Genomic DNA, 26,646 nt, shown 5'->3' with positions numbered 1-26,646 from the left:
TTGAAATATACACACACATACACACCTATGCAGATGGGTATGAATGTGTCTGTGCACGTGCATTTACATGCATGCATACATATGGGCAGATACATTTGCGTGTATATATATGTCTATGTTTGTTGAATTTTGTAATGAAGATATTTTGGAAGGTATTTTTCCCCCTGAGGGCAGGGGAAGCTCCAGAGACCTGTGCTCAGTGCTTCTCTGAGACGGACGCATGCAGACTGTCATTTGCTTAACCTCCGTGACTTCCCACCTGACTCATATGGGGAGGGCTTGTCTCTGTTTTACTGTGTGGCCTCCTGTAATTACCATCTACCTTTGCTTAACTGTGGCTTCCCTTTGCTACTTCCTTGATGCCAGACTGTGCTGTGTGTATCAGGTCACTACCCAGGGCGACTCTTAGGCATAAACATAAGTACATGTGTTGAGTTACACCTGTTTTTTGCTTGTTTTTGGCATGGTCTTTATTCCCTTCTCCTTCTTCCCTTCTCTGGCCCTTCCACCTGCCAAGGTAACCCCCCGGGTTGCCCTAGTACACTCAGCTGTGAAATGGAATAATTCTGGTATCTACCTCATTGTCATGGATGAACCGTACAGTGTATGAAGAGTCACAGTGCTGGCACATAGCACGTGTGCTCTGCATGTTGACTGTGATAGTGGCAATGATAGGAAGGACAGGTGGTATATGGGGCACGTGAGAGGCTACCACTAACAGGTCATCAAAAGTTCGTCTAGACATACCAACTCACAAGATGCTCACAGGTCTGTTGAGAACATTCTTTTTTTTTTTTTTTTTTTGTATGTTTATTTATTTTTGAGAGACAGAGTGTGAGCAGGGGAGGGTCAGAAAGAGAGGGAGACACAGATTCCTAAGTAGGCTCCAGGCTCTGAGCCGTCAGCACAGAGCCCGACGTGGGGCTCAAACCCACGAACCGTTAGATCATGACCTGAGCCGAAGTTGGACACTCAACCAGCTGAGCCACTCAGGTGTCCTGAGAACATTCTTGGAGGCAGGATGGCTTCAGGCATTTCTTCCAGGGAGAGTCCTTCCAGAAGCCTAAACAGCACAGCTCAGGTGCAGGGGGCGGGGACCCACCTGGGGCAGATACAGACACCTCATGTCCCACAGAGGCCAGTATCCCCTGAACCAGCCGCATTGGTGGAGCCTCCAGGATCCCCGGAAGAGACAGCCAGCTGCAAGAGCCATTGTGCCCTTTCCCAGTCCAGATGCAATGTACCCGTCAAGCCTCTTTTTAAATCACAGACAGGGGGGCCTGGGTGGGTCAGTTGGTTGAGCTTCTGACTGTTGATTTTGGCTCAAGTCCTGATCTCACAGGTTTGTGGGATTGAGCTCTGCATCAGGCTCCATGCTGGACATGGAGCCTGCTTAGGATTCTCTCTCCCTCTCTCTCTACCCATACCCAGATCTTGTGTGCTCATGCCCCCTTCCTCCCCAACCCCTCCCTTTCAAAAACAATTTTTTTCTTTTGTGTTCTTCTTTTAACGTTTATTTATTTTTAAAATATAACTTATTGTCAAATTGGTTTCCATACAGCACCCAGTGCTCATCCCAACAAGTGCCCTCCTCAAAGTCCATCACCCACTTTCCCCCTTCACCCACCCCCCATTAACCTTCAGTTTCTTCTCAGTCTTTAAGAGTCTCTTGTGGTTTTCCTTCCTCCCTCTCTGTAACTTTTATGTTTCCCCTTCCCCTTCCCCTCCCCCATGGTCTTCTGTTAAGTTTCTCAAGATCCACATATGAGTGAAAACATACAGTATCTATCTTTCTCTGCCTTATTTCACTTGGCATAATACCCCCCAGTTCCATCCATGTTGCTATAAATGGCCAGATTTCATTCTTTCTCATTGCCATGTGGTATTCCATTATATATATATACACTGCCTCTTCTTGATCCATTTGTCAGTTGATGGATATTTCGGCTATTTCCATGATTTGGCTATTGTTGAAAGTGCTGCTGTGAACATTGGGGTACATTTGCTCCTATGCATCATCACTCCTGTATCCCTTGGGTACATTCCTAGCAGTCGTATTACTGGGTCATAGGGGAGTTCTATTGTTATTTTTTGAGGAACCTCCACACTTCTCCAGAGTGGCTGCACCAGTTTGCATTCCCACCAACAGAGTAAGAGGGTGACCATTTATTTTTCCACATCCTCACCAGCATCTAGAGTCTCCTGATTTGTTCATTTTAGGCACTCTGACCGGCATGAGGTGGTATCTCAGTGTGGTTTTGATCTGCATTTCCCTGGTGAGGAGGAATGCTGAGCATCGTTTCATGTGTCTGTTGGCCATCTGGATGTCCTCTTTGGAAAAGTGTCTGTTCATATCTTCTGCCCATTTCTTCACTGGATTGTTTGTTTTTTGGGTGTGGAGTTTGGTGAGTTCCTTATAGATTTTGGATACTAGCCCTTTATCTGATATGTCATTTGCAGCTATCTTTTCTGTCAGTTGCCTATTAGTTTTGTTGATTGTTTCCTTTGCAGTGCAGAAGCTTTTTATATTAATGAGGTCCCAGTAGTTCATTTTTGCTTTTGATTCCCCTGCCATTGGAGATATGTTGAGTAAGAAATTGCTTAGGCTGAGGTCAAGGAGGTGGTTTTCTGTTTTCTCCTCTAGGATTTTGATGGTTTCTTGTCTCACATTCAGGTCTTTCATCCATTTTGAGTCCATTTTTGTGTATGATGTAAGAAAGTGGTCTAGTTTCATTCTTCTGCATGTTGCTGTCCAGTTCTCCCAGCGCCATCTGTCAAAGAGGCTCTCTTTATTCCATTGGATACTCTTTCCTGCTTTGTCAGAGATTAATTGGCCATACATTTGTGGGTCCAATTTTGATTTCTCTGTTCTATTCCATCAGTCTATGTGTCTGTTTTTGTGCCAATACCATACCATCTTGATGATTACAGCCTTGTAGTAGAGGCTAAAGTGTGGGATTGTGATGCCTCCCATTTTGGTTTTCTTCTTCAATATTACCTTGGCATTTTGAGGTCTTTTGTGGTTCCATACAAAATTTAGGATTGTTTGTTCTAGCTTTGAGAAGAATGGTGGTGCAGTTTTGACTGGGATTGCATTGAATGTGTAGATAGCTTTGGGTAGTATTGATATTTTAACAATATTCTTCCGATCCATGAGCATGAATTGTTTTTCCATTTCTTTGTGTCTTCTTCAGTTTCCTTCATAAGTTTTCTATGCTTTTCAATATACAGCTCTTTTACATCTTTTGTTAGGTTTATTCCTAGGTATTTTATGTTTTTTTGTGCAATTGTGAGTGGGATCAGTTTCTTTATTTCTCTTCTGTTGCTTCATTATTGGTGTATAAAAATGCAACCAATTTCTGTACAGTAACTTTATACCCTGCAACTTTGCTGAATTCATGTATCAGTTCTAGCAGACTTTTGGTAGAGTCTTTTGGGTTTTCCATGTAGAGTAGCTTGTCGACTGAGAAAAGTGAAAGTTTGACTTCATCTTTGCCAATTCTGATGCCTTTTATTTCCTTTTGTTGTCTGATTGCTGATGCTAGGACTTCCAGCACTATGTTAAACGATAGTGGTGAGAGTGGACATCCCTGTCATGTTCCTGATCTCAGGTGGAAAGCGCTCAATTTCCCCCCATTGAGGATGATATTAGCTGTGGGCTTTTCATAAGTGGTTTTTATGATGTTGAAGTATGTTCCATCTATCTTGACTTTTTCAAGGGTTTTTTTTTTATTAAGAAAAGATGCTGTATTTTGTCAAATGCTTTTTCTGCATCTATTGACAGGATCATATGGTTCTTATCGTTTCTTTTATTAATGTGATATATCGTATTGATGGATTTGCAAATACTGAACCAGCCCTGTAGCTCAGGAATGAATCCCACTTGATCATGGTGAATAATTCTTTTTATATGCTGCTGAATTCGATTTGCTAGTATCTTGTTGAGGATTTTTGCATCCATTTTCATCAGGGATATTGGCCTCTTATTTTCTTTTTTTGCTGGGTCTCTGTCTGGTTTCAGAATCATAGTGATGCTGGCTTCATAGATTGAGTCCGGAAGTTTTCCTTCCATTTCTGTTTTTTGGAATAACTAGGTATTAACTCTGTTTTAAATGTCTGGTAGAATTCCCCAGGGAAACCATCTGGTCAAGAGCTTTTATTTGTTGGGAGATTGTTGATAACTGATTCGATTTCTTCACTAGTTATGAGTCTGTTCCAATTTTCTATTTCTTCCCATTTGAGTTTTGTTAGTGTGTGGGTGTCTAGGAATGTGTCCATTTCTTCCAGGTTGTCCTGTTTGTTAGCATAATTGTTTATATCAGGGATTGGATGTAATCCATTTTCATTTGTGATTTTATCTACTTGGATCCTCTCTCTTTTCTTTTTGAGAAGCCTAGCTAGAGGTTAATCAATTTTGTTTGTTTTTTCAAAAAACCAACTCTTGGTTTCATTGATCTGTTCTACTGATTTTTTGGATTCCTTATTGTTTATTTCTGCCCTGATCTTTATTATTTCTCTTATTTTGCTGGGTTTGGGGTGCATTTGCTGTTCTGCTTCTAGTTCCTTTAGTGCTGTTAGATTTTGTATTTGTGAATTTTCTTATTTATTGAGATAGGTCTGGATTACAATGTATTTTCCTCTTTGCTGCATCCCACAGGGTTTGGATTGTTGTATTTTCGTTTTGGTTTATTTCCATATATTTTTAAATTTCTTCTCTAATTGCCTGGTTGACCCATTAGTTTTCTAGTAGAATGTGCTTTTTTTAAAAAGAAATTTAATGTTTATTTTTGAGAGAGACAGAGTATGAGCTGGGGAGGGGCAGAGAAAGAAGGAGATGCACAATCCAAAGCAGGCTCCAGGCTCTGAGCTTTCAGCACAAAGCCCATTGTAGGGCTTGAACTCATGAACTGCGAGATCATTACCTGAGCCAAAGTCAGTGCTTAACCAACTGAATCACCCAGGCGCTGCAGTAGGATGTTCTTTAACCTCTATGCTTTTGGAGGTTTTCCACACTTTTTCCTATGATTAATTTCAAGTTTCATAGCATTGTGATCTGAAAGTGTGTATGGTATGATCTCAGTTTTTTTTATACTTATTGAAGGCTGCTTTGTGACCCAAGGATGTGATTTATCTTGGAGAATGTACCATGTGCACTCAAGAAGAAAGTGTATTCCATTGCTTTGGGATGTAGAGTTCTAAATATATCTGTCAAGTCCATCTGGTCCAATGTGTTGTTCAGGGCCATTGTTTCTTTAGTGATTCTCTGTCTAGTTGATCCTATCCATTCCTGTAAGTGGAGTATAAAAGTCCCCTGCAATTAGCACCTTCTTATCAATAAGATTGCTTATGTTTGTAATTGTTTTATATATTTGGGTGCTTCCCAATTCAGTGTGTATACATTTATAATTTTTAGTTCTTCCTCATGAATAGACCCTGTAATTATTATATAATGCCCTTCTTCATCTCTTGTTACAGCCTTTACTTTAGAGTTTAGTTTGTCTAATATAAATATGGCTATTCCAGTTTTTTTGACTTCCAGCAGAATGTAGATAGTTCCCCATTACCTCACTTTCAATCTGAAGGTGTCCTCAGGTCTAAAATGAACCTCTTATAGATAGCAAATAGATGAGTCTTGTTTTTTTTTCCATTCTGATACCCTATGTCTTTTGATTAGAGCATTTAGTCCATTTACATTCTGTGTTATTATTGAAAAATATGGGTTTAGAGTCATTGTGTACTCTGCAAGATTCATGCTTGTAGTGGTGTCTCTGGTACCTTGTGAGCCTTGCAGCATTTTCCTCAGAGTCCCCCTTAGGATCTCTTCTAGGACTGGTTTAGTGGTGATGAATTCCTTCAGTTTTTGTTTGTTTCAGAAAACCTTTCTCTCTCCTTCTATTCTGGATGACAGGCTTGCTGGATAAAAGATTCTTGGCTGCATATATTTCCTGTTCATCACATTGACGATTTCCTTCCATTTCTTTCTAGTCTGCCGAGTTTCAGAAGATGAGTCTGCTACTACCCTTATGTGTCTATGTTTGTATGTTGAAGCCCATTTATCCCTAGTTGCTTTCAGAATTCTCTCTTTATCCTTGTATTTTGCCAGTTTCACTGTGATATATCGTGCAGAAGATAGATTCAAGTTACTTCTGAGGGGAGTTCCGTGTTCTTCTTGGATTTCAATGTCTGTTTTCTTCCCCAGGTTGGGGAAGTTCTCAGCTATGATTTGTTCAAGTACCCCTTCAGCCTCTTTCTCTCTCCTTCTTCTGGAATTCCTATGATATGGATATTGTTCCATTTGGTTGCATCACTCAGTTCTCGAATTCTCCTTTTGTGCTCCTGGATCATTTTATCTCTCTTTTTCTCAGCTTCCTCTTTTTCCATAATTTTATCTTGTAAGTCACCTATTCTCCCCTCTGCCTCTTCAGTCTGTGCTGCGGCTGCCTCCGTTTTATTTTGCACCTCATGTTTAGCATTTTTTAATTCATCATGACTATTTTTAAGATCCTTGATCTCTGCAGCATTGGACTCTCTGCTGTCTTCTATGCTTTTTTTCAAGCCCAGTGATTAATTTTATGGCTATTATTCTAAATTCCTGTTCAGTTATGATGCTTATATCTGTTTTGATCAATTCTTTAGCTATCACTTCTTGGAATTTCTTTTGAGGAGAATTCTTCCATTTCATCATTTTTGCTAGTTTTCTGTCCCTTGTACATTTTAAAAACTTGTTATGTGCTCTGCACCTGCAAGTACTGCTATATTATAGGGCCTGGCCATTCAGAAGGTGGTTTTTTTTGGAGTGTTACCTGCTCTTTGCTGCTGTGACTTTGGTTTTATTTCCCTACTTGTAGTGATGTTTTGGACCCTCCACCAGATGTGCTTTGGTTTGTTTCTTGAAGTAGCCCTGGAAAGGAAAACACAGACAAACAGGAAACAATACATAAAAGCACAAACAAAACAAAGAGGTAAACAGACAAAAATGAAAAAAAAAACAAAAAAACAAAAGACAGTCTAAAAGCATAAAACCAGAAATACCAGCTACAAGTAAAGAACAGGGTGGAGACAATGCTGATGAGAGTATATATAAAGAGAGAAATGACAGGGGGTGGGTAGAAAGAGAAAATGAACATTGACCAGGCAGAGGGACTAAAAGCCTTAATCCAAAAAAAACCCAAAAACAAACAAACAAACAAGAAAGAAGAATAAGGAAGAAGGCAAGGAAAAATAAAATGAAGATAATGTTACCCAGAGAAACTATATGGCCTGATTATTCTAGAGAGAAAGAAAGGAAAGGAAAGAAGGTGTAGAACATGCATCAAGAGAGTGGATTACGTATGTCTATTTAGGCACACCAACCAGAGTAACCAGCCCAGAGGAGGGAAGAGATAAGAAGGAGAAAAGGGATAATATATCTAAGTAACAAGAATTGACCTAGGGCGCCTAGGTGGTGCAGTCGGTAAAGTGCCTGACTTCAGCTCAGGTCACAATCTTATGGTTTGTGGGTTCGAGCCCCATGTTGGGCTCTGTGCTGACAGCTCAGAGCCTGGAGCCTGCTTCAAATTCTGTCTCTTTCTCTCTCTGCCCCTCCCCCACTCATTCTCTGTCTCTATCTCTCTCAAAAATAAACATTAAAAAAAGAAAACTAGTCTCACAGTCCAGTTGTGTTTAAAAAAAAAAAAAAAAGAATTGACCTAGAGTAAATCCAGGCAATGCTGCATGGCTGGTCTGGAGGAGGGAGCCGTCTGTTTACGCAGCATCTATGCAGCTCCAGTGGATAAACGGCTGTTTAGTGGGGAGGGGCATGATTTGGTGTAGTGGGTCCCACCTCCCCCTTTGTACCCCGCGGACAGATCCCTGAGGACTCGCCTTGGCAGTTGTGGGGAGAAAAATGGCAACCTCCCAGTCCCTTCATCAGGGACCAAGTGTCCCAAGTCACTCCTTTGGATCCGTCCTCACTGTGCTGTGGCGCCCACTAGGCAGCTGTCTCACTCAGCTGTCTCCTATGTCCCACGCTTAGCTGCGGTTTTAAACTCCCATTCTTTGCGCATTAATGACACTGCCTGAAATGTAATCCTGCGGCTGTTCTGCAGCAGTTCAGGAGAGGGGGACCAGTTCCTCCTGCTGCCGACTGCGCCCCTGAGGTACCACTGAATCTAGAGGTGACTCCATTCTCCTGCAGGTGTGCGAACAGGGCAGCCGGCTGCTGCCGAAGTCGAAAGAAAGCCCTGCAGTTAGAGATGGGATCTCTGTCCTAAAGTCCTGCAGTTAGAGATAGGATGATGGGATCCCTCTCCCTCCCTGTCCAAGGTTTTTATCTGTTCCAAATACAGTCCTATATTTCCCCAGCTGCTCTTTTTCTTCCCTTTGTCTCTTTGCAGAAGAGGATCCCTCCTCTCTGTGCCTCCGTGTCCCAGCCTGTTTTTATCTCTCCCAGTTCGCAATCACGCACCGCTGGGGCTTTCTGGATTTCCCATTTTCTTCCTGGTAGACTCCGTCTTCTTTCCTCCCAGACTCTTGGGGTTCAGAGTCCTTTGGCTTCAGCCCTTCTTTGTTTGCGATGTGCAGGAAGTATGGAGCCCCCTACTTCTCTGCCACGTTGGCCCCCAATCTCAAAAATAATTTGTAAAAAATTAAAAAAAAAAACCACCAGCAGTGTTACCTAGAAGCACAGTGGACCCCTGCTGCCTTCATTTCCAGACAGCAGAGCCAGACAGTTAACCAAAGGTCAGATTCTCATACAGCAGGGGAAGTGGTTTCACTCATGATTTGTTTTCAGAGATAGGAGGCTTGTAGTCGAGTTGTGTAGAAAGGTTTCCTTTATCACTGCTCCATAGACTTGTACTTTGATTTGAAATCTGATGAGAATTGGTTGATAATTCTTGGCATGTTAATAATGCTCTCTTTTGATTTTCTTCTTCACAAGTATTTACACTTCCCTCTCGCATTCCAGTTTTGCTACCACAACAGTTTCATTTCTTGAAAATCCTTTTGTGAGCAAAGGGTGCAACAGTCTCTTTCTCTTCTCTTTCTATCAGTGCTTCTAGGGCACAGTCACGAGCTACCAGGAGCTCTGATAATTAACTCAGGGTTGTTGTGCTTTGTAAAAAAATTTTTTTTGACATTTATTTATTTATTTTTAATGTTTATTTTTGAGAGAGAGAGAGAGAGGACGCACATGAGCCGGGGAGGAGCAGAGAGAGAGGTAGACACAGAATCCGAAGCAGGCTCTAGGCTCTGAGCTGTCAGCACAGATCCCATTGTGGGGCTCGAACCCACTATCTGCTAGATCATGACCTGAGCCAAAGTTGGACACTTAACCAACTGAGCTACCCAGGCGACCCTGTTGTGCCTTAAAAAAAAAAATTACACCCTATATTATGTCATTGAATGCTCATAACTCTCCGGGGAGTAGGACCTTTATGACCTTGGTTTACGGATGAGGAAGCTGAGGGTGTGAGCAGCAGACGGGTGTTCTAAGAGCATGGTCAGCAAGGGGCGGGGTCAGGGTTCTAGTCCAAGCAGCCAGTTCCCCGTCCTGGGCCTTAAAACCACAGTGCCTGGTCCCGTCCCTATAGTTCCCTGCACATCCTATTAAGTTGATGGAAAGTTTTCTGATCAGTTGGCAGAAGCTTCCTTATATTTTGTTGTTGCATGTTTATCCATGTCTTCCTCAAGTGGGCCGAGTTAAACAGAGCACCTTCTACAGCCCTCCCCTTCTCTGCATCTGCTGGAGAGTGAAAATAGGATGCATGGCCACCATGAAGTCCCAGATGACTCACTTAACTGGGAACATGATGTCAGGGCATGCTGACCACAACTGGCAAGGAAAGGCAGGATGCATTTAGCTGAGCACGTTTGCCACACTGCTATTTCCTCCCTCTTTTGGGGTTAAGCATCCGGCTTTGGCTCAGGTCATGATCTCACAGTTGATGAGTTCAAGCCCTGCATTGGGTTCTGTTGTATTAACACAGAACCTGCTTTGGATCCTCTCTCCCCCTCTCTCTGTCCCCCTGCCCCGCTCACATACTCTCTCTCCCCTAAAAATAAATAAACATTAATAAAATAAAATAATAAGCCATGGGGGTGTAAAAAAAAAAAAAAGAAGAAGAAGAAGAAAGAAAAAGGTCTCCTTCCTTTCTTCCTCTTCTCCAAGTCTATTTCCCTCAAAAGTAACCAACTGCAGTTAGCATGTGTGGGAGTCCCTTGCAAGACTTTACTTTAACAAATATGAATATATCCTCATACAATATGTAAGGATCTATATAAGAATATAATAAAACTTATGTAAGGGTGTGAAAATATGCTGTTTCATATGCTAGCTTACTATTATATCAGGGGCATCTATCTCCACATGATATTTGGTAGATGCTACGAGTATATGCCACATGCCTCAATGCATGTATTATGTCCTGCCCCCCCAATCATATTTCGTGTGCTGCCAGTTCTTTTTTTTTTTTTTGCTATTTATTGAAATGCAGTGAATATCCTTCCCACATGCATGTGTCTTTATACCCTCATTCCAGCTTTTCTGGAGGACATATTCCTGTAAGACTTTCTAAGTCATAGGTTATGTGCATGTTTAAATTGGAGACATACACAGGAGGAAATTTTATGGCCTCTTCAAGAATATCCAAATATTCTTCAACATGAGACTAGAAAGAAGCCCTTCCCCTGTGGCAGATAATTTGAAGTTGAGGGATGTGGAAAAGAACCTTTTAGAGGTGGTTGTTACTGAATAATACATGATTTCCCTGAAAAGGGATCAGTCAGGACTGCTATATTTTATTATTAAATTTTCCTTTCAAAGGTATCTTATTTTATATGAAGTATTTTATGTCAAGAAACTTTCTCGAATCACTCTTTTAATTGCCCTTTATTTATTATTGAGCCAGAATAGGGACATTTTATTTTTGATGGTGTTGAGAGGGGCCTTTATTAGAATGGCATTGGAGAAACATCGAAGGGGAAAATTTTTTTTACCACTACATCTAACATTTCTCAATAACTTTGAAATAGCTCTCATATGTGCAACATAAAAATTTCAAAATCTGAAGAAAGAATTGCTTTAATGATAGAAAGACATAAGCATAATGTGTAACCAGTTGTAGACTTTGCATGTAATCCTACAATACATGGTTCTTATTTCTTTTGGCTGAATTTTTCAATCTAAGTTATACCATTTTTAAAGAAATTGATCTCCTTCCTTTAGCTGATGGAGCACGTAATTAATTTCTACTTTGCAAAAATGAAATGCATTTGGTAAATGTACCAGAAAGAACCATTTCCCTCTGAGAGGCAATTGTGTGCAGAGGTTAAAAGCTTGGAATCTGGAACCAAACCAACTGGATTTAATCTCAGCCCTGCAAACACACCAGCCCTGCCATTTATGCAAATTGGTTAAATTTGTAGCTCAGGTTCCTCATCTGTAAAATGGGGATAATGATATCCCATAGATCATTACGTTTGTGAGGTGTAAATAATTGTAAGTGCTTAAAACCATGCCTGAGATGTAGGAAATATACAAGAGGCTATTATAATTGTTATTACTCTTTTTTTTTTAATTTTTTTTAAATGTTTTATTTATTTCTAGGAGAGAGAGAGAGAGAGACAGTGTGAGCAGGGGAGGGTCAGAGAGAGGGAGTCACAGACTCTGAAACAGGCTCCAGGCTCTGAGCTGGCAGTCAGCACAGAGCCCGACGCGGGGCTCGAACCCACGAACCGCGAGATCATGCCCTAAGCGAAAGTCGGACGCTTACCGACTACACCACCCAGGCGTCCCAATTATTATTACTCTTAATGTTAATGGAGAATTACAACGTGTTACTCTCTGGTCAATGAGGAGATCATTATACAGAAAAATGTTCATCATATTTTCATGTTAGGACTTCCAAGGCATTTTCTTGCTTTGAAGTTTCTTTTCAAAAGTGTATTCCATTTACTCTGATTGTTTTTGTTTACTGAGCTATCCTAGTGTGTACAAAGGCTGTTGTAGGTCTATGATTTGGGTAGAAGATTCACTGGGAAAAAAAACCCCACATCAACTAACATTCAGAGATGTGAGTATAAGACAGATAGGGTAGGAAAACAAAATGCTGGGGTGCCTGGGTGGCTCAGTTGGTTGAACAGCTAACTTCACCACAGGTCATGATCTCGTGGTCTGTGAGTTTGAGCTCCGTGTAGAGCTCTGTGCTGACAGCTCAGAGCCTGGAGCCTGCTTCCGATTCTGTGTCTCCCTCTCTCTCTGCCCCTCCCCTGTTCATGCTCTGTCTCTGTCTCTCAAAAATTAACATTATAACTTTTTTTTTCAAATAAAAAAAATGTTTTCAGCAAACTAAGATTATCATTGTGGTGATTACTTCTTTTTTTTTTTTTTTTTTAATTTTTAATGTTTATTTTATTTTTGAGAGTGAGAGAGACAGAGCACAAGCCGGGGAGGGACAGAGAGAGAGAGAAAGACAGACACAATCCAAAGCATGCTCCAGGCTCTGAGATGTCGGCACAGAGCCCAATGCAGGGCCCAGACTCACAAACTGGGAGATCATGACCTGAGCCGAAGTCTCAGACGCTTAACAGACTGAGCCACCCAGGCACCCCTTGTGGTGATTATTTCTGATGTCATTCCATCAAATTAGGTATTTGCTCAGGCCCAAGTTGAAAATCCATTTTTCTTATATGGATTTAATGAGCTGGTTTAGCATCATTAGTTCTTAACACTGACAAGCTTATTCGAGTGACAAGCTTATTCGAGTATTTCGTTGCATTTTTAAAAAGCCATATTGCATCCTTTCATGGCCCTAACGTATTTTATTTCCACTTTCAGAGCTCCTATGGATATGGTGACCTATTCTCTGACACGTGGAGAGCATTTACTGATTATGACGTTATACATTTGAAAACTTACGATTCCAAAAGGGTACTGGAAACTTTCCTGAAATGTCTCTAAATAAGAGTCATTACAGATGACTCACTCATCAGATAAATATTTAATATGAGTTTCTATTAGCTATTACCATTGATTTTTGACTTCATAGTTTCTTCTTTTTATAAACTAGAATAATTGCTTTTAACTATGTAGCATTAAAAAATGTTCCCTTTAGTTTTTTCAAAATTACGACTTTCACTTGAGAAATAGTTTGCTGTTCAAAATCTTTCAGTGCAAAAAGAGATTAATTAAAACTTATTTTCTGTAATCATAAATACTATTTTGGTGTGGTGTGCAAATTGTGCTCTCTTACCTTGTACAATATCTTCATCCCTAGGTGTGTTTTAAAGAAGCTATTTTTTCCCTCCTCCCCCGCATGCGATATGGGCTGTTCTATAACACCCCTTTGGTAAGCATGCCGCCGGGTGTTAACATTCATATTTATACACTTATTCTGCATAGATTTTAAGATAGACGTTTATTTGTAACTTGAGAACATCTTAAATAAGAATGCGAAATTACTCATTGTAACATGAATTATGTTTTCGTGTCAGATATCTGGCTGTCAAAACACGGGTTTATTCAGGGCATTTTCCCAGCACGTGCTGCACAGACTGAACATCACCCAGGAGGGCCCCAAGGTAAGGAGCACATTATAGGTTATGACTTGGACCTGACCCCACCTGAAATACAAATCAATGCCACCTTTGCAGAAAAAGAAATCAGTGGAAGACAGTGTTTTATGGGTTAACAGTTTCTTGCCTGAAATGATCCAAAATCAAATGTCACCAGCCTGTGACAGATAAACTGAGGGACAGTGGAAGAATGTGCTTTTTTCTCCATTCCCTTTCTCCTGTCATTCCCCACATATCCTTGCTCTTCCCCCAAACCCCACCTAACCCACAACCCCCTGCCAAAAATTCCACCTAGCCAATCAAACAGAAGTGTAATGAACAAGTTTTGTCTTCTGTGGCTAAAATGGATACAGCTTTATTTCCTGAGGGAAGTCAGAAGGAATCGGGCTATGTACCAGTTCCCTAAATGTATCTTGATTAAGTTTCATCTCTTTGAGAATCACATTTTGGGTTCTAGTATTCATTCATCTGTGCAGGCATATACAGCATTATTTTGCCTTTTCCTCTTGATTGCAGGACGGAAAAATCCGAGTCACCATTCTTGCACGGAGCACAGAGTACCGGAAAATACTAAACCAAAATGAGGTTAGTTTTTGGTATGCATTTTTAATACCATCATATTGAATTTAACTTCCTGTAACTAATGTGCTTAATTTTCTTCACATTGCATTAAATGCTTTGATTTGAAATTACTAGCTTTTAGGAAAGTTTGATGGCTATGCCCAGTTCATTTGTTGGACTCCTACTGGGAGTCAGCACACCACCCTTTGCCCAAACCAGCTTTGCCTTACTGTAAGCATTCACCTGCCGCAACTCAGAGTGGAAACAGAAGCTCTCTCTGAGTCTTGCCTTTACTGCCCTAGATGCCAGACATTCAGCCTCTGGACAAACTAGTGGCAAAAATGCAACAGTATCTTTTGAGAGATGATTAATGGAGTGTGGCAATACTGTGACATCCAGAGGTGGACTAAGTTCCAGTAGTCTCCATTCTTTTCATGTCCGTGTGTCCTGGAAATTACTCACCTCTTAGGTTTTGCACTTCATTTTGACAGCATCTACTCTTAAATTGTACTTAACTGAGATAAGATCACTATGCAGGGCGGTTACCTACAACAACCTGGCTAGAAGATGTTCTCACAATAGTATGATTGATTCCACAAAAATGTGTTGGACACCTGATATGTGTTGGGCTGTATTCTAGGCCCTGGGGCTACAGTAGAGGACAAGACAAGTGAGGTCCCTGCCCTCATCAAGCTTACACTCTCCAGGTCAGACAGACAAGAAATAAACAGGTCCATAAGTAAGGTGATTTCAGGTAGTGGTACGTGCCACAAAAGAAGTAAAGCAAGGTGATGTGGTAAAGGGGCCAGAGATGCCGGAGGAAGGGGGAGCAATCAGGTGAGACTTCCGAAGACGTGCTGTGGGCAGAGACCTGGTCAATAAGAAGCCAGCCATGGAGAGAGCCTCCCAGGCAGAAGCAGATGGCCTGTGCTGTCCAGGGCTTTAGGGGCTTCAGAAATGGAGAGATCACTAGTGAGGCTGTAGCACAGCAGGAAAGGTAGGGGTGACCCCAGAAGAGGTCAGAGGAGTTGGGCGGGGGATAGGGAGGTCTCATATTCTCTTGGCCCCATGGGCCTACCTGAGGAGATGGGTGGGTTCTATTCCAGTGTGGGAGAAGACACTGTGAGGTTTTTGGCAGGGTGTTGTAGTCAGAATAATGGGCCCTCTCCAAAAGATGTCCCCATCCGAATCCCTAGAACCCATGATGAGATTATGTTACATGGCAGAGGGATGCTGAGCTTGTAGGTGAAATTAAGGTTGCTCATCAGCTGGCCCGAAAATGGAGAGGTTAGCTTGGTTTATCCAGCAGGGCCCGATGAATCACAAATGGGCTTTAAGTGGTCCCCACCAGAGAACCATTGACTCTGCCTGAAGGCTCTCTGCTTAGCTGGGTTCTTCTCACTGAGCAGATTTCAGTTCAGCACTTCCTCAAAAGTGGAAGAGGGAGACCAGATCCAGAAGGGAGTCATGAGGACAGAAGCAGGGCCAGCGAGATGCCACATCCCTGGCCTTGAAGATGGAGGAAGAGGCCCCGAGTCAAGGAATGCAACAACTTCTAGAAGCTGGAAACAGATTCTCCCCTAGAGCCCCCAGAAGGAGCACAGCCCTGCAGGCATCTGTTGGTCTCACTGCTGGACTGCTGTCCCGCACACCAGTGAGTGGGTCAGTTGTGTTGCTGGGAGCTGTGGAGTCTGTGGTAATTTGTTGTAGCAGCTAATAGAAGACAGATACACAGGCAGAGACATGAACTGGCTTATTCATTTATTTGTAAAGCACTCTGGCTGCAAGAGTAGGAACAGGGGGCATCATTCAGAGCTGTCAGTGTGGCCCCGGGACAAGTTTGGATGAAGGTGATGACAGAGTAGGAGAAGGAGAAGGAGACAGAGAAGGAGAAGACAGAGTAAATGGATTTAAGATTTGTCTTGGAGATCGGGTCTGGGATACTTCCTGTAGGAATATGTAGGTACCTGTTCCGTCAGGCCAGGCATTGAGGATCAACCGTCAACTCCCAGGATTTTAGCTTGAGCAGGTCAGTGGAATTGAGATGAGAAAAGCTTGGCAGGAGGGGGCTGGGGGCAGGTGTGGACGGGTAAAGTGTTTTACACAAATTAGTTTGGATGCCTAACTGGCTGATCAACGTTATTCAGTTAGTGTCTTGAGATCCATATGGATATGGAGGGCGTGAGCATGCGGTGTAATGAGACATTGATTGTAAGTTATGGGTGCAAGAAAAGAGCAGTGTGCGTGTGTTTTAAAGACCCGGAAATAAAAATGTATCAGGTGATGCCATGTTGGGCTAGATGGATGGAAGCCTCACGGACAGGCAGACCAGTAGTCTATGTTGTTGAGGTAACATATATTGAGTGCTAATTATGTGCCAAGAATATTGCTGTATGTTCCCAATGCTTCCAGCAAACCTGTGAGGTACATGTTTTATTATTATCCTCTGTTTTAGAAAAGAACACTGAGGTTTAGAGAAAAAGAAACATGCTGAAGCTCATGCAGCTAGTGAGCAGAATGATGGAGGCAGGGGTGAGCCAAGGTCATCAGAGCCTGAGCCTGCTTCTTACTAGAGAGCGCCACTGCTCTAACACAAATAGATGTGAGAGGAGGCTGACACGCCTTGGCTCCCAGTCCGTGGGGAAGGCTGGCTAAGGAACAGCATCTATCCAGCTGCTGGGAAGAAGCCCAGTGGAAAGGGGCGATGCCAGTGGAAAGGGGCGGTACCATTGGATCCTGCGGTTTAGCCGTCGATGTGTTCACAGGCGGTCACATAGATTGTCCGCACCATGTTGCCCAGAAGTGAGACCCGGCAGTTCAGAACTGAACGCTATGCCAAAGAGCACCCACTTGCTGTTTTTGTCTCAGTGATTGGCATCACTTGAAAAGGCAGCTACCAAGCTGAGAAGAAAGCACACTGAACTCTACCTTGATTCATGAATAGATCATAAACCCCCCCATGCTCTCATTGGATTGTGGTTCCTGCCTTCCTGCCCACGCTCAAGGTTGGAATGATCATGTCAGAGAGCTCTGGCCACCTTCACGGTGTGACTAGAAATTGTCAACAAGAACCTGTTTGCCAGAGGCTCTCTAAAACAGGAGATTCGTTTTATGTGGGCCCATCTTATTATAGGACCCGGGCTCATTCCACGGGATTAATTCCCTCCTGAAAAACGGGATTCTAATCTATCCTCACTCGTTCAGCTCCTTGACATAGCTGCATATTTATGGGAGTTAAGGGGCTGTCCGGAGAGAGAACTTCCATTTTGTGTGTGTGCACGCGCTTACGCACATGTAATAGGGGAGGTGATTGGATGTAAATCCCTGCCTGTTGCTTTTAATAAAAGGGAGAGTACAGGGTGCTGGCTAAGGACACAGGTTCTGGGATCAGATGCCCTAGAATTAGTTTCAGCTGTGCCATTTGCTAGGTGAGAGACTCTGGGAAAGGTCCTTAACATCTCTAATCCTGTGTTGTATCATTTAAAAATAGGCATATGGGGGCACCTGGCTGGCTTGGTCTATAGAGCACGCAACTCTTTTAATCTCAGGGTTGTAAGTTTGAGCCCCACACTGGATGTAGAGATTAATTAAAAATAAAATCTTTGAGGCGCCTGGGTGACCCAGTTGGTTAAGCATCCAGCTCTTGATTTTAGTTCACATCATAATCTCACAGTTTGTGAGATCGAGCCCTGCATCAGGGTCCATGCCAAGTGAAACCTGCTTGGCATTGTCTCTTTCCCTCTCTCTCTCCCTCTCTCCCACTCGTGCTCATCTGCATACTCTCTCTCTCTCAAATAAATAAACATTAGAAAAAATCTTTAATAAAAATAGGCATCATAATAATATTTACTTGGTGTGACACTTGGATGAAGATTAAGTTACATTCAACAAAGTACCAACCAATGCCAGCACAGTTGAAGGGATAGTTTGGTTACCATCACTGTCTACCGTGCACACAGGCAACAGGATATAAGAGCAAAACTTCCTGAATTGCAGTAACCCACAGTGTTGGGTTAGATGGCTTAATTGTGAGGGATGCAGAGAACCATGGCTGTGTTTCTGATAATAGATTAATCATACTTTGTTGCTTTCTGTTTGCTAAGAGAATAATTGTTTTTTCTGTGTAGAAATGTAGAAAACATGTCTGCTAAGAATTTAGTGTTTTCAGAAGATAAGGTCCAAAACACAAGTGGTTTGTCCAAAGTGAGATAGGGAGAAAATGCTTCACATAAAGCCTGGAACAAGGTAGGTGCCCAGCAAATAGATATTGAGAAATTGAAGGAGTAGCTAGCAAGTAGTAACCATAGCAGCTAACACCTAGTGGCCTCGGTCCTGCTTTGCTGTCATGAATTGGCTCCTTTCAGCCCTAATGACAGCCCAGCACAGTGGGATTTTTGGACCCTAGAGTAACATGACCATGGAGTGAAATCTGCGTTTGAACTCAGTTAAGGGGCAAAACACTAGACCTGAATGACTCATAATACCTGAAAAATATTTTGTATGAAAATAAGAAATTTTAGGACCCAAAGGAAAAATAAAACAGAAAAGAAAGAAATTCTAAATGTTTCTCTTTTTTCTCTAGCTGGTGAATGCACTGAAAACAGTGTCTACACTTGAGGTTCGGATTGTCGATTACAAGTATAAGTAAGTGACCCCTCACCCTTGGGCAGATGCTGTCATCTTTTGCTTGGACGAGTTAATGGGGATCAAGAGGATTTTTTGAATGGTAGCTGTGGACGCTGATAGACCAGGGAGAGATAGGTAGAAGCTCAGTGAGTGCAGTGAGCAGGGAATGGCCCCAGGGCGGGTGAGGGCCGCTGGTGGGGGGAGGGGGGGTGGCGGTTGCAGCAGGGCACAGAGGCCATTGTTCTTCAGCTCTCTGGGGTCCAGTGTTTCAACCCCATCTCATTTTTCAAGAGAAGTGAGGAATCCAAATTTTCATTTGAAATATCTGAATTTGTAATTATTATTATTATTATTATTTTAAATGTTTATTTTTGAGAGAGGGAGAGAGACAGAGCATGCATGGGGAGGGGCAGAGAGAGAGGGAGACACAGAATCCAAAGCAGGCTCCAGGCTCTAAGCTGTCAGCACAGAGCCCGTCACGGTGCTTTTGAACCCACTAACTGTGAGATCATGACCTGGGCCAAAGTTGGATGCTTAACCTACTGAGCCATCCAGGTGCCCCTGAAATTTCTGAATTTTTAAAAGTTGGCACCTAATTCTGAATTTTAAAGAAAAACTTCCTGGCCTAATTTGTCCCGCTAGTTGCCACATTTTAACTCTTGACCCAAAATTAGTTATATGGGAATAATTTGAGTGTCATAGAATAATACAAGGTTTCTAGAAATATTAAAAAGTATTTATACTTCTTTTAAAATTCCAACAGAAGTAAACGGCTTAGAAAGACAGAATATGCCTCACATTTACTGCCTAGGTAACCCTTGTTGATATAAAAAACAATGCTGTAAAATAGATGTTCCTGGGTTGACAAAGTCAAGTGGTATAGAAAAAAGCTCAAAAGGACAGGTGAAAACTCTTCTCTCCTTGCCCCATTCACAGTCCCTACCTTGTTTTCCAAATTAAACACTATAAACAGTTTCTATGTTAAAAAAGAAAATGTATACATATACCAGCACATGGGTGTCTATAATATGTTAGAACCTAACAGTAAGAGGGGCATCTGGCCGGCTCAGTCGGTAGAGCATGTGACTCTTGACTTCAGGGTTGTTGAGCTCAAGCTGCGTGTTGGGTGTGGAGCCTACTTTAAAAACAAACAAACAAACAAACAAACATATCAGTGAGCATGGGAGTTGTGTTCCTTATTCATCATGCTTGCATTCATTGATACAATAAATCTTTGTCGTGTATCTGCCATGAGCTGGTCACAGGCTTTCAAATAGGAATCCAGATATGGAGAAAGGCACCATTCCTGTCTTCATGACCGTAGACCAGTAAATATGAGTAAATAGCGATCTCAAGAACAGTTACGATTTGTTGAGACTTCTCTGCTTCACTTGCTTTATCTCATCTCTCTCTTCCTTTGGTCTTCTGAAGTTGGCAAAACTATTACTGTTTTACAAATTACACTATGCAATGGTGACTACCATCATTGTGCCAGGAAGGAAGAAGAGGGCCCGACATCAGGATGAAAGAACTGGGAAGGCTCTGTCATTGACTGGCTTTTAAGGATACATAGGGTTTCCTGGATGAAGGAGGAACGACAATAAATCCAGACATTGTCAATCTGGGGGAAGTGTTACTAACGTAATAGATGGAGCTTTGTCCCCTTATCCTCAGACGTTTTCTGCACCTGGTGACTTCAGGGTTATTTCTACCTGGGCAAATAGCCACCCTTCCTGTGGCATCTATTGGCATTCCTTGAGAAACCGAGGCATGTGTACCTCGTGTGAGGCACACGCATGGTGCCCTTGCCTTCTTTCTCTGTGTGGAACGTGGGGTTTTTGCTTACTTCAAGAGGAAGCTCTTTAAAGAGGAGAAGCTCACATTTCACACCCTCTTCTTAAATCCAAAATAAATCTTGGTAATTTTTTTTTCCTTTGGGTAAGAGAATGAGAGGTCTAATTCCATTACGTATGTTCAGAGTGTTATACTTCCTCCAGCCTCATTTCAGTGGACTTCATCGGCACTGATTTTCAGTTCAGAGTTTGCATATCTTTTAAGGTCTTGAGGACACTTTTAGGATCTTGATGTGTATAAAATTTGTGGATTAGTCTGTTGCAAAGGCAGGACAATGCCCTTGTATCTGAGATAATTTTAGGTATACCCAGATGGCATTGAATAAACTACAGTCTCACAAGGAGAATTTATTTTACTAAAAAAAAAATCCTTTTGTTATCTTAAGGAACTAGTTTTCAGTCTGATGCTAGTATATCATAACATCTGTGTAGTGCCTGCTAATTTCCTTTTTTCATAAAGAAAGAGCAGGTCTTAGGCTCAGAGCTTTGCCTTGCAATAGTATCTACCTAGATTTGCAACTCTTTCATTTGATTATATCTGTCTTTACAGGGTTTTTTTGGTCATGCATTACTAGTTTTTCATTTAAGATAGTGCTAAAAATTTCCTTCTAAATTAAATGCACTTAGGGTCTCCTGGCTGGCTGAGTGGGTAGAGCTTACGACTCTTGATCTCAGGGTTGTGAGTTTGAGCCCCACGTTGTGTAGAGATTACCTAAAAATAAAATAAATACATTTCAGTTGTTTTTAAAGGTGAGCTTACTTAGAAAACAATGTTAAATTATTAAACAATTAAGTTATTAATTATTGGAGTAGGCTTGAACTTGGCAAAAAGCCATAGTGGAATGTGATTTAAATTGGGAAAAGCACTTATATAAGTACTGTTACCATGAGTCATGAGCTAACTCAACAGTCTCTCTCTTTTCCCCATCTGTCTTTTGTTGTTCTATATGTTCACAGGGAACTTGGGTTTTTAGATCAGCTGAGGATCAGTCATAACACGGACATATTTATTGGAATGCATGGAGCTGGTCTTACCCATTTACTGTTCCTTCCAGACTGGGCTGCTGTATTTGAACTGTAAGTATTTGGAGATACTTTTACATTGAAGCCTCGAATAATGCTTTTGATGCATGCTGCGACTGTCATTCAGAGTTTCAAAAGGTGGAATATTTTTTTAAAATTTGTTTTAATATTTATTTTTGAGAGCAAGAGAGACAGAGCGTGAGCAGGGGAGGGACAGAGAGAGAGGGAGACACAGAATACGAAGCACGCTCCAGGCTCCAAGCTCCAAGCTGTCAGCACAGAGCCCAACACAGGACTCGAACCCATGAATCTTGACATCATGACCTGATCCGAAGTCAGACAGTCAACCGACTGAGCTACCCAGATGCCCCCAAAAGGCAGAATACTTAATTATTGCAGGAAAGTCACATTATGCAGGCATCTAGAGAGAAAACAGACCTAAAACTAAATATGTGAAGTCTGTGGCCGCCATTACACTTAGCAATCAAACACGCCTTTCTCCCTTCATGATGTGGGAGATGGGAGTCTGTGACTTCCTTCCTGAAAGCTTGTTACTTTGTCCTTGTTAGACTGTGATCATTTGTCTACACCCTGTGTCATTATTATGGTAAAAGTGAACCTGTATGCTGCATACCTGTGTTCATGGCACCATTATTCACATTAGCCAAGATGTAGAAGCCACAAAATGTCCATCAGTGGATGAATGGATAAACAAAATGTGAAAATGTGGGTTTATCTGTTTATCTCCAATAGAGTCTTATTCTGCCTGTAAAAAGAAGGGAATCCATCACATGTTACAACATGGATGATCCTTGAGGACATTATGTTAAGTGAAATAAACTACTCACTACAGCACACATACTGTGTAATTTCACTTATGTGAGGTACCCAGTGTAGTGATATTCACAGAGGCACAGTAGAATGGTGGTTGCCTGGAGCCCACAGGGGAGAGAAAAATGAAGAGTTTGTGTTGAATGGAATAATGTTTCAGTTTTGTGAGATGGGGAATTTCTGGAGAATGGTGGCACCGTGTGAGTACACTTAACACTGCTGAGCTGTACACTTAAAAATGGTTATGATGTTAAGTGTTTTCTACCACAGTTAAGAAAAGAGAGTGTTCAAGCCCATTTGTCTCATGAAGAGCACAGCTCCAAAACTCACACTGACCATTTTGCCTGCTGCTCATTGATTCCAGACCCATGGGAACTGAGGCCTCAAAATGACAGTGATTTTCCTGGAGTGCCCCTCTAACCACGTGGGTGATGATGGAGGCATGGCCCTTAGTGATTCTGCTGTGGACGCCATGCCCGTCTTTAGTTCTGGGCACGCCGACAGTGGTTACTGCTCCCCCGTTTCTCTCTTTGCGTCTCAAGGCCTAGATCTAATGGTTTCACTTTAAAAACCGCTTCATTCACTATTTAAATGGAAGACGGTTTAGACAAAAGTTGTGAACTTCCATCGTTCCACAAAAATATTTGAAATACATATACATTAGAGAAATAGCCAGATAAGTATGGATTCCATCCCCATGCTTCATTTCTCCCAAAGGAAGGGGAAGAAGGAAGGAAGGAAAGGAAGGAAGAAAAGAGGTCATTGGTAATGTTCAGGCCTTGTTGCTCAGCAGAGCAGGTTTCCATTTCTGCATCCCTAGATGTGTGTCCTTGGATGTGTTACCTCCCCTAAGGCCACCTCCATGTGTGTAGCCTGGGTATTAGGAGATAATATCAAGTTCACAGGCAGCTGGCCCTCTCGATAGACTTCATTTCCCTCCATTCTTTGACCCTATTTGGTTATTTTAAAGGTAAGGTAGTTGAGTTAGGATATTTTAAAAAATAATCTCCATCTATCTTGAGTACTGTTTACAACACCTTTTGCAGGAATATAGTTGGGAGGTGCGTTATTCCCCAGACAGTTGTTGATTTGGCAAAACCCCTGGACACAAGTCTCACGCGTGGGGGCCCTTGTGTCCTTAGGTACAACTGCGGAGATGAGCGCTGTTACTTAGACCTGGCCAGGCTCCGAGGGGTCCACTACATCACTTGGCGAAGGCAGAACAAGGTCTTTCCTCAGGATAAGGTAAAGTTTAATGACAAAACTCACCTCTTTTTTCGTTTTAATTGGTTTAAAGTATCTAATTAATATGAAAATCTGTCCTTAAACTTCAACCCAAAGATAAACCGTTCCCTAACATAGTGAGTTGTATTTTACATTTGCAAGTTGGGGAAAAGGGGAAATTCACTCCCTATCTTGATATTGAGAAGACAACTTTGTGAAATTTGAGCCTAGAGAGATCTTTTAAATCATACGTAGGAGGGATCAGCAAACTATAGACCAGCGGGCCAAATCTGGCTCACCACCTGTTTTTATAAATAAAGGCTTAATGGGCCAGTCTCGCCCCTCTGCTTCTGTGCCACCTTTGGCTGCCTGTGCATTTCAGTGGCAGAGTTGAGTAATTGTAACAGATACTGTGTGGCCCACAGAGCTGGAAAGATGTTATCTGGCTCTGTACTGAAAAAAAAATTGCCAGTTTCTGAGGTAGAGGATAAACTGAAATATTTGCCTCGGCCAGAGTGATATCATTGGACTCCCACCAGGTCTCTCACTGGATTTGTTTTTGCAGGGCCACCACCCAACTCTTGGGGAACACCCAAAGTTCACCAACTACTCTTTTGATGTAGAAGAGTTCATGTACCTTGTCCTTCAGGCTGTAGACCATGTATTACAACACCCGAAGTGGCCATTTAAGAAAAAACATGATGAGCTATAAGTGCGCCAAGCCTGTTGGCAAAAGTCTGTTTGTTTGAACTTGAACGTTTCACCTCCCAGACTCTGACAGTTAAATCAGTAAGACAGCTTGTTGTCTCCTAACCCCAAATTACCTTTTCTGGACCAAAACATGCCTTCAGGATATTACTTATGTGTTTTAGAGTCTTTAACTGTTTCTTGTGATTTTTGTGTCATAGCTATTTATCAAGATACTATTTTTGCACTGAAGACTTTAATTTTTATAGTTCAAAAATAAGGCGTGGGTTCGCTGGTGTATTTGAGTTTCTTTGGTAGACCAAAGTTTTCAACTTTCATGGCTTTAGACTTTGTAAATGTTTTTGCATAATACCATGGGATTATAATTCTAGAGACTTCCAATGTGTTTATGATATATTTAAGTAAATTCACAGCAGCTTTTTTTATTTGCCAAAATCTGTTCATAACACTTTGTGGTAGGAAAGAAAAACAACAACAACAACACACACACACACACAGTGCTGTGATTCTCAGTATCAGGCTATTGGTAGCCTGCTCCATGTCAGGGATCAAACGATGTTCTAACCAGGCCTGTTTTACCCTTTCAGAATCCAGACTATCTCCCACAGAATTCTCTGCTCTACCTTTTTAGTGAACTCCAGGTTATATGCACCAAGAACCTCAATAAACCATGCTGTTGCATTAATTTATGTTCACATATTTCATATGCAAATCATGTTTTCCTCAAATGCAACAGCTACATATGATAAACCCAAATTAGACCATCCATTAGGACTGCTTTGGATACCTGCTAGCTGGTTTCCACTAATTCCCTCTTAGCCCTGGAGAACATTTAGGTTGAGTTTCTGTATCGCATGATGGTTCCCGCTGTGCAGCTGTTCGTGACTGCATACACCTGCATGAGGCTTCTGTCTCCTTTCGCCCAGGAGTGTTCCCCTTTGAGTTTGCAGACTCCAAATTAGCTACACCAAGAGACTTTTTCCCTGTCACAAATGAAGACCAAAAAAAAGTAAAGACACCTGTGAATTCTCCGTCTCAGAATGAAAAAGCAGCCCATAAGAAAAATGCCATTGATTAAAAAGAATATCTGCAATGCACTCCCACTCTTTGGGATTAATTTCTTACTGTTTATGAACTTTCAATTCAGGGGTTGGAAACCAAGGATTTAATTTACTGCAAAGTTTACATTTTGTTAACACTTGAGAAATCTAATTTAGAGATGAATGACATCTATTTTTTAAAGTAGAGGATTATCAGGGATGAAGATTTTTTAAAAAACATTTTTCCATTTAAAAAAAGGATGCAACAGAATAGTAACTTGAGAAACCCAAATATTTTTTTATGGACCTTTACACAACAACTTTGCTGACCCCTGCTTTAAAGGATTATGAACAGTCTCCTAGACTTTAGGGATATTTATTAAAATCTCTGTAAAGAAAGTAGTGAATGACTGCATTAATACCTTTGATTTCGATGTTTAAATTGTGTAAAAAGAATTACAACACATGAATGTTTAAGTGAGTGGAGTGGCTGTGCTTTGTGCAGGATAGAGTCACTACTGGGAAAAGATTTCACTTGAAAAGAAATTTAAAGGCAGCATTGCACTTTTCATCAGAGCAGTATAAACATCTGAAAAAAGTATCTGAAAAAATGTCAGCATTGATCTTACCTCATTTTAAGAAGTGTGTAGAAATATAATTCTATACACCAGCAAGAATTCCAGAAATTGAGGACGTTTTCATAATGCAACTATTTAAATATTTTGCATTTATAGAGAGAATGCCTTTATATAAACACGAGTACATTTGATACTTTATGGAATTAACTTTTATCAGACGTTTTATATGGGAGCAAAAGATCTTCAAATGGTTTTAAATTTAAATGTAAAGAGTACTTTTTAAAATTAAGTATTGAAAAGAGATGCATTTATTTCATTGTTTGTACATTTTGGTTATGGCTTTGAAATAAATCTTTTTATATTTTATTTGAATATCAACAATTTTCAAGGTTTTTTGTGTCTTAATGCTACACACTTACTTTTTGGCCATCTGGTGGCTCTAGATTATAAAAATAAATAGCTCATTGATGGGAATTCAGTTTAAGCAAAAATAATGCCTTGCCTTTACTTAGCAGTTGATTATACGATGCTTTCACAAATGTTGTATTGCATAACTTTGATAAAAATGACATAAGAATTATTCTCATTTCTCACGTGAGGAAAATCAGATGATGTTGAAGGGAAAGGACTTCCTTAAAGATCACAGAT

At 41.3% G+C, this 26,646-nt stretch overlaps 1 protein-coding gene across 5 annotated transcripts in view; it reads left to right on the top strand.

The window, feature by feature from the left end:
- Positions 1–26,370, top strand: part of EOGT (EGF domain specific O-linked N-acetylglucosamine transferase) — a 44,289-nt gene extending 17,919 nt beyond the window's left edge. For all 5 annotated transcript variants that reach the window (XM_039248864.1, XM_039248862.1, XM_039248863.1 and 2 more), the window contains 8 exons: positions 12,818–12,910; positions 13,257–13,328; positions 13,474–13,560; positions 14,071–14,139; positions 18,698–18,759; positions 21,552–21,671; positions 23,591–23,693; positions 24,238–26,370. In XM_039248864.1, the coding sequence (XP_039104795.1) occupies positions 12,818–12,910; positions 13,257–13,328; positions 13,474–13,560; positions 14,071–14,139; positions 18,698–18,759; positions 21,552–21,671; positions 23,591–23,693; positions 24,238–24,384 (753 nt within the window). In that variant the 3' untranslated portion in view covers positions 24,385–26,370. The remainder of the gene's footprint in view (positions 1–12,817; positions 12,911–13,256; positions 13,329–13,473; positions 13,561–14,070; positions 14,140–18,697; positions 18,760–21,551; positions 21,672–23,590; positions 23,694–24,237) is intronic.
- The last annotated feature ends 276 nt before the right edge of the window (positions 26,371–26,646 follow it).

The sequence above is a fragment of the Hyaena hyaena genome, unplaced genomic scaffold (assembly GCF_003009895.1).
Source record: "Hyaena hyaena isolate Hyena2069 unplaced genomic scaffold, ASM300989v1 scaffold_320, whole genome shotgun sequence".
Taxonomy (NCBI): domain Eukaryota; kingdom Metazoa; phylum Chordata; class Mammalia; order Carnivora; family Hyaenidae; genus Hyaena; species Hyaena hyaena.
This window is presented reverse-complemented; position numbering and strand designations above follow the sequence as displayed.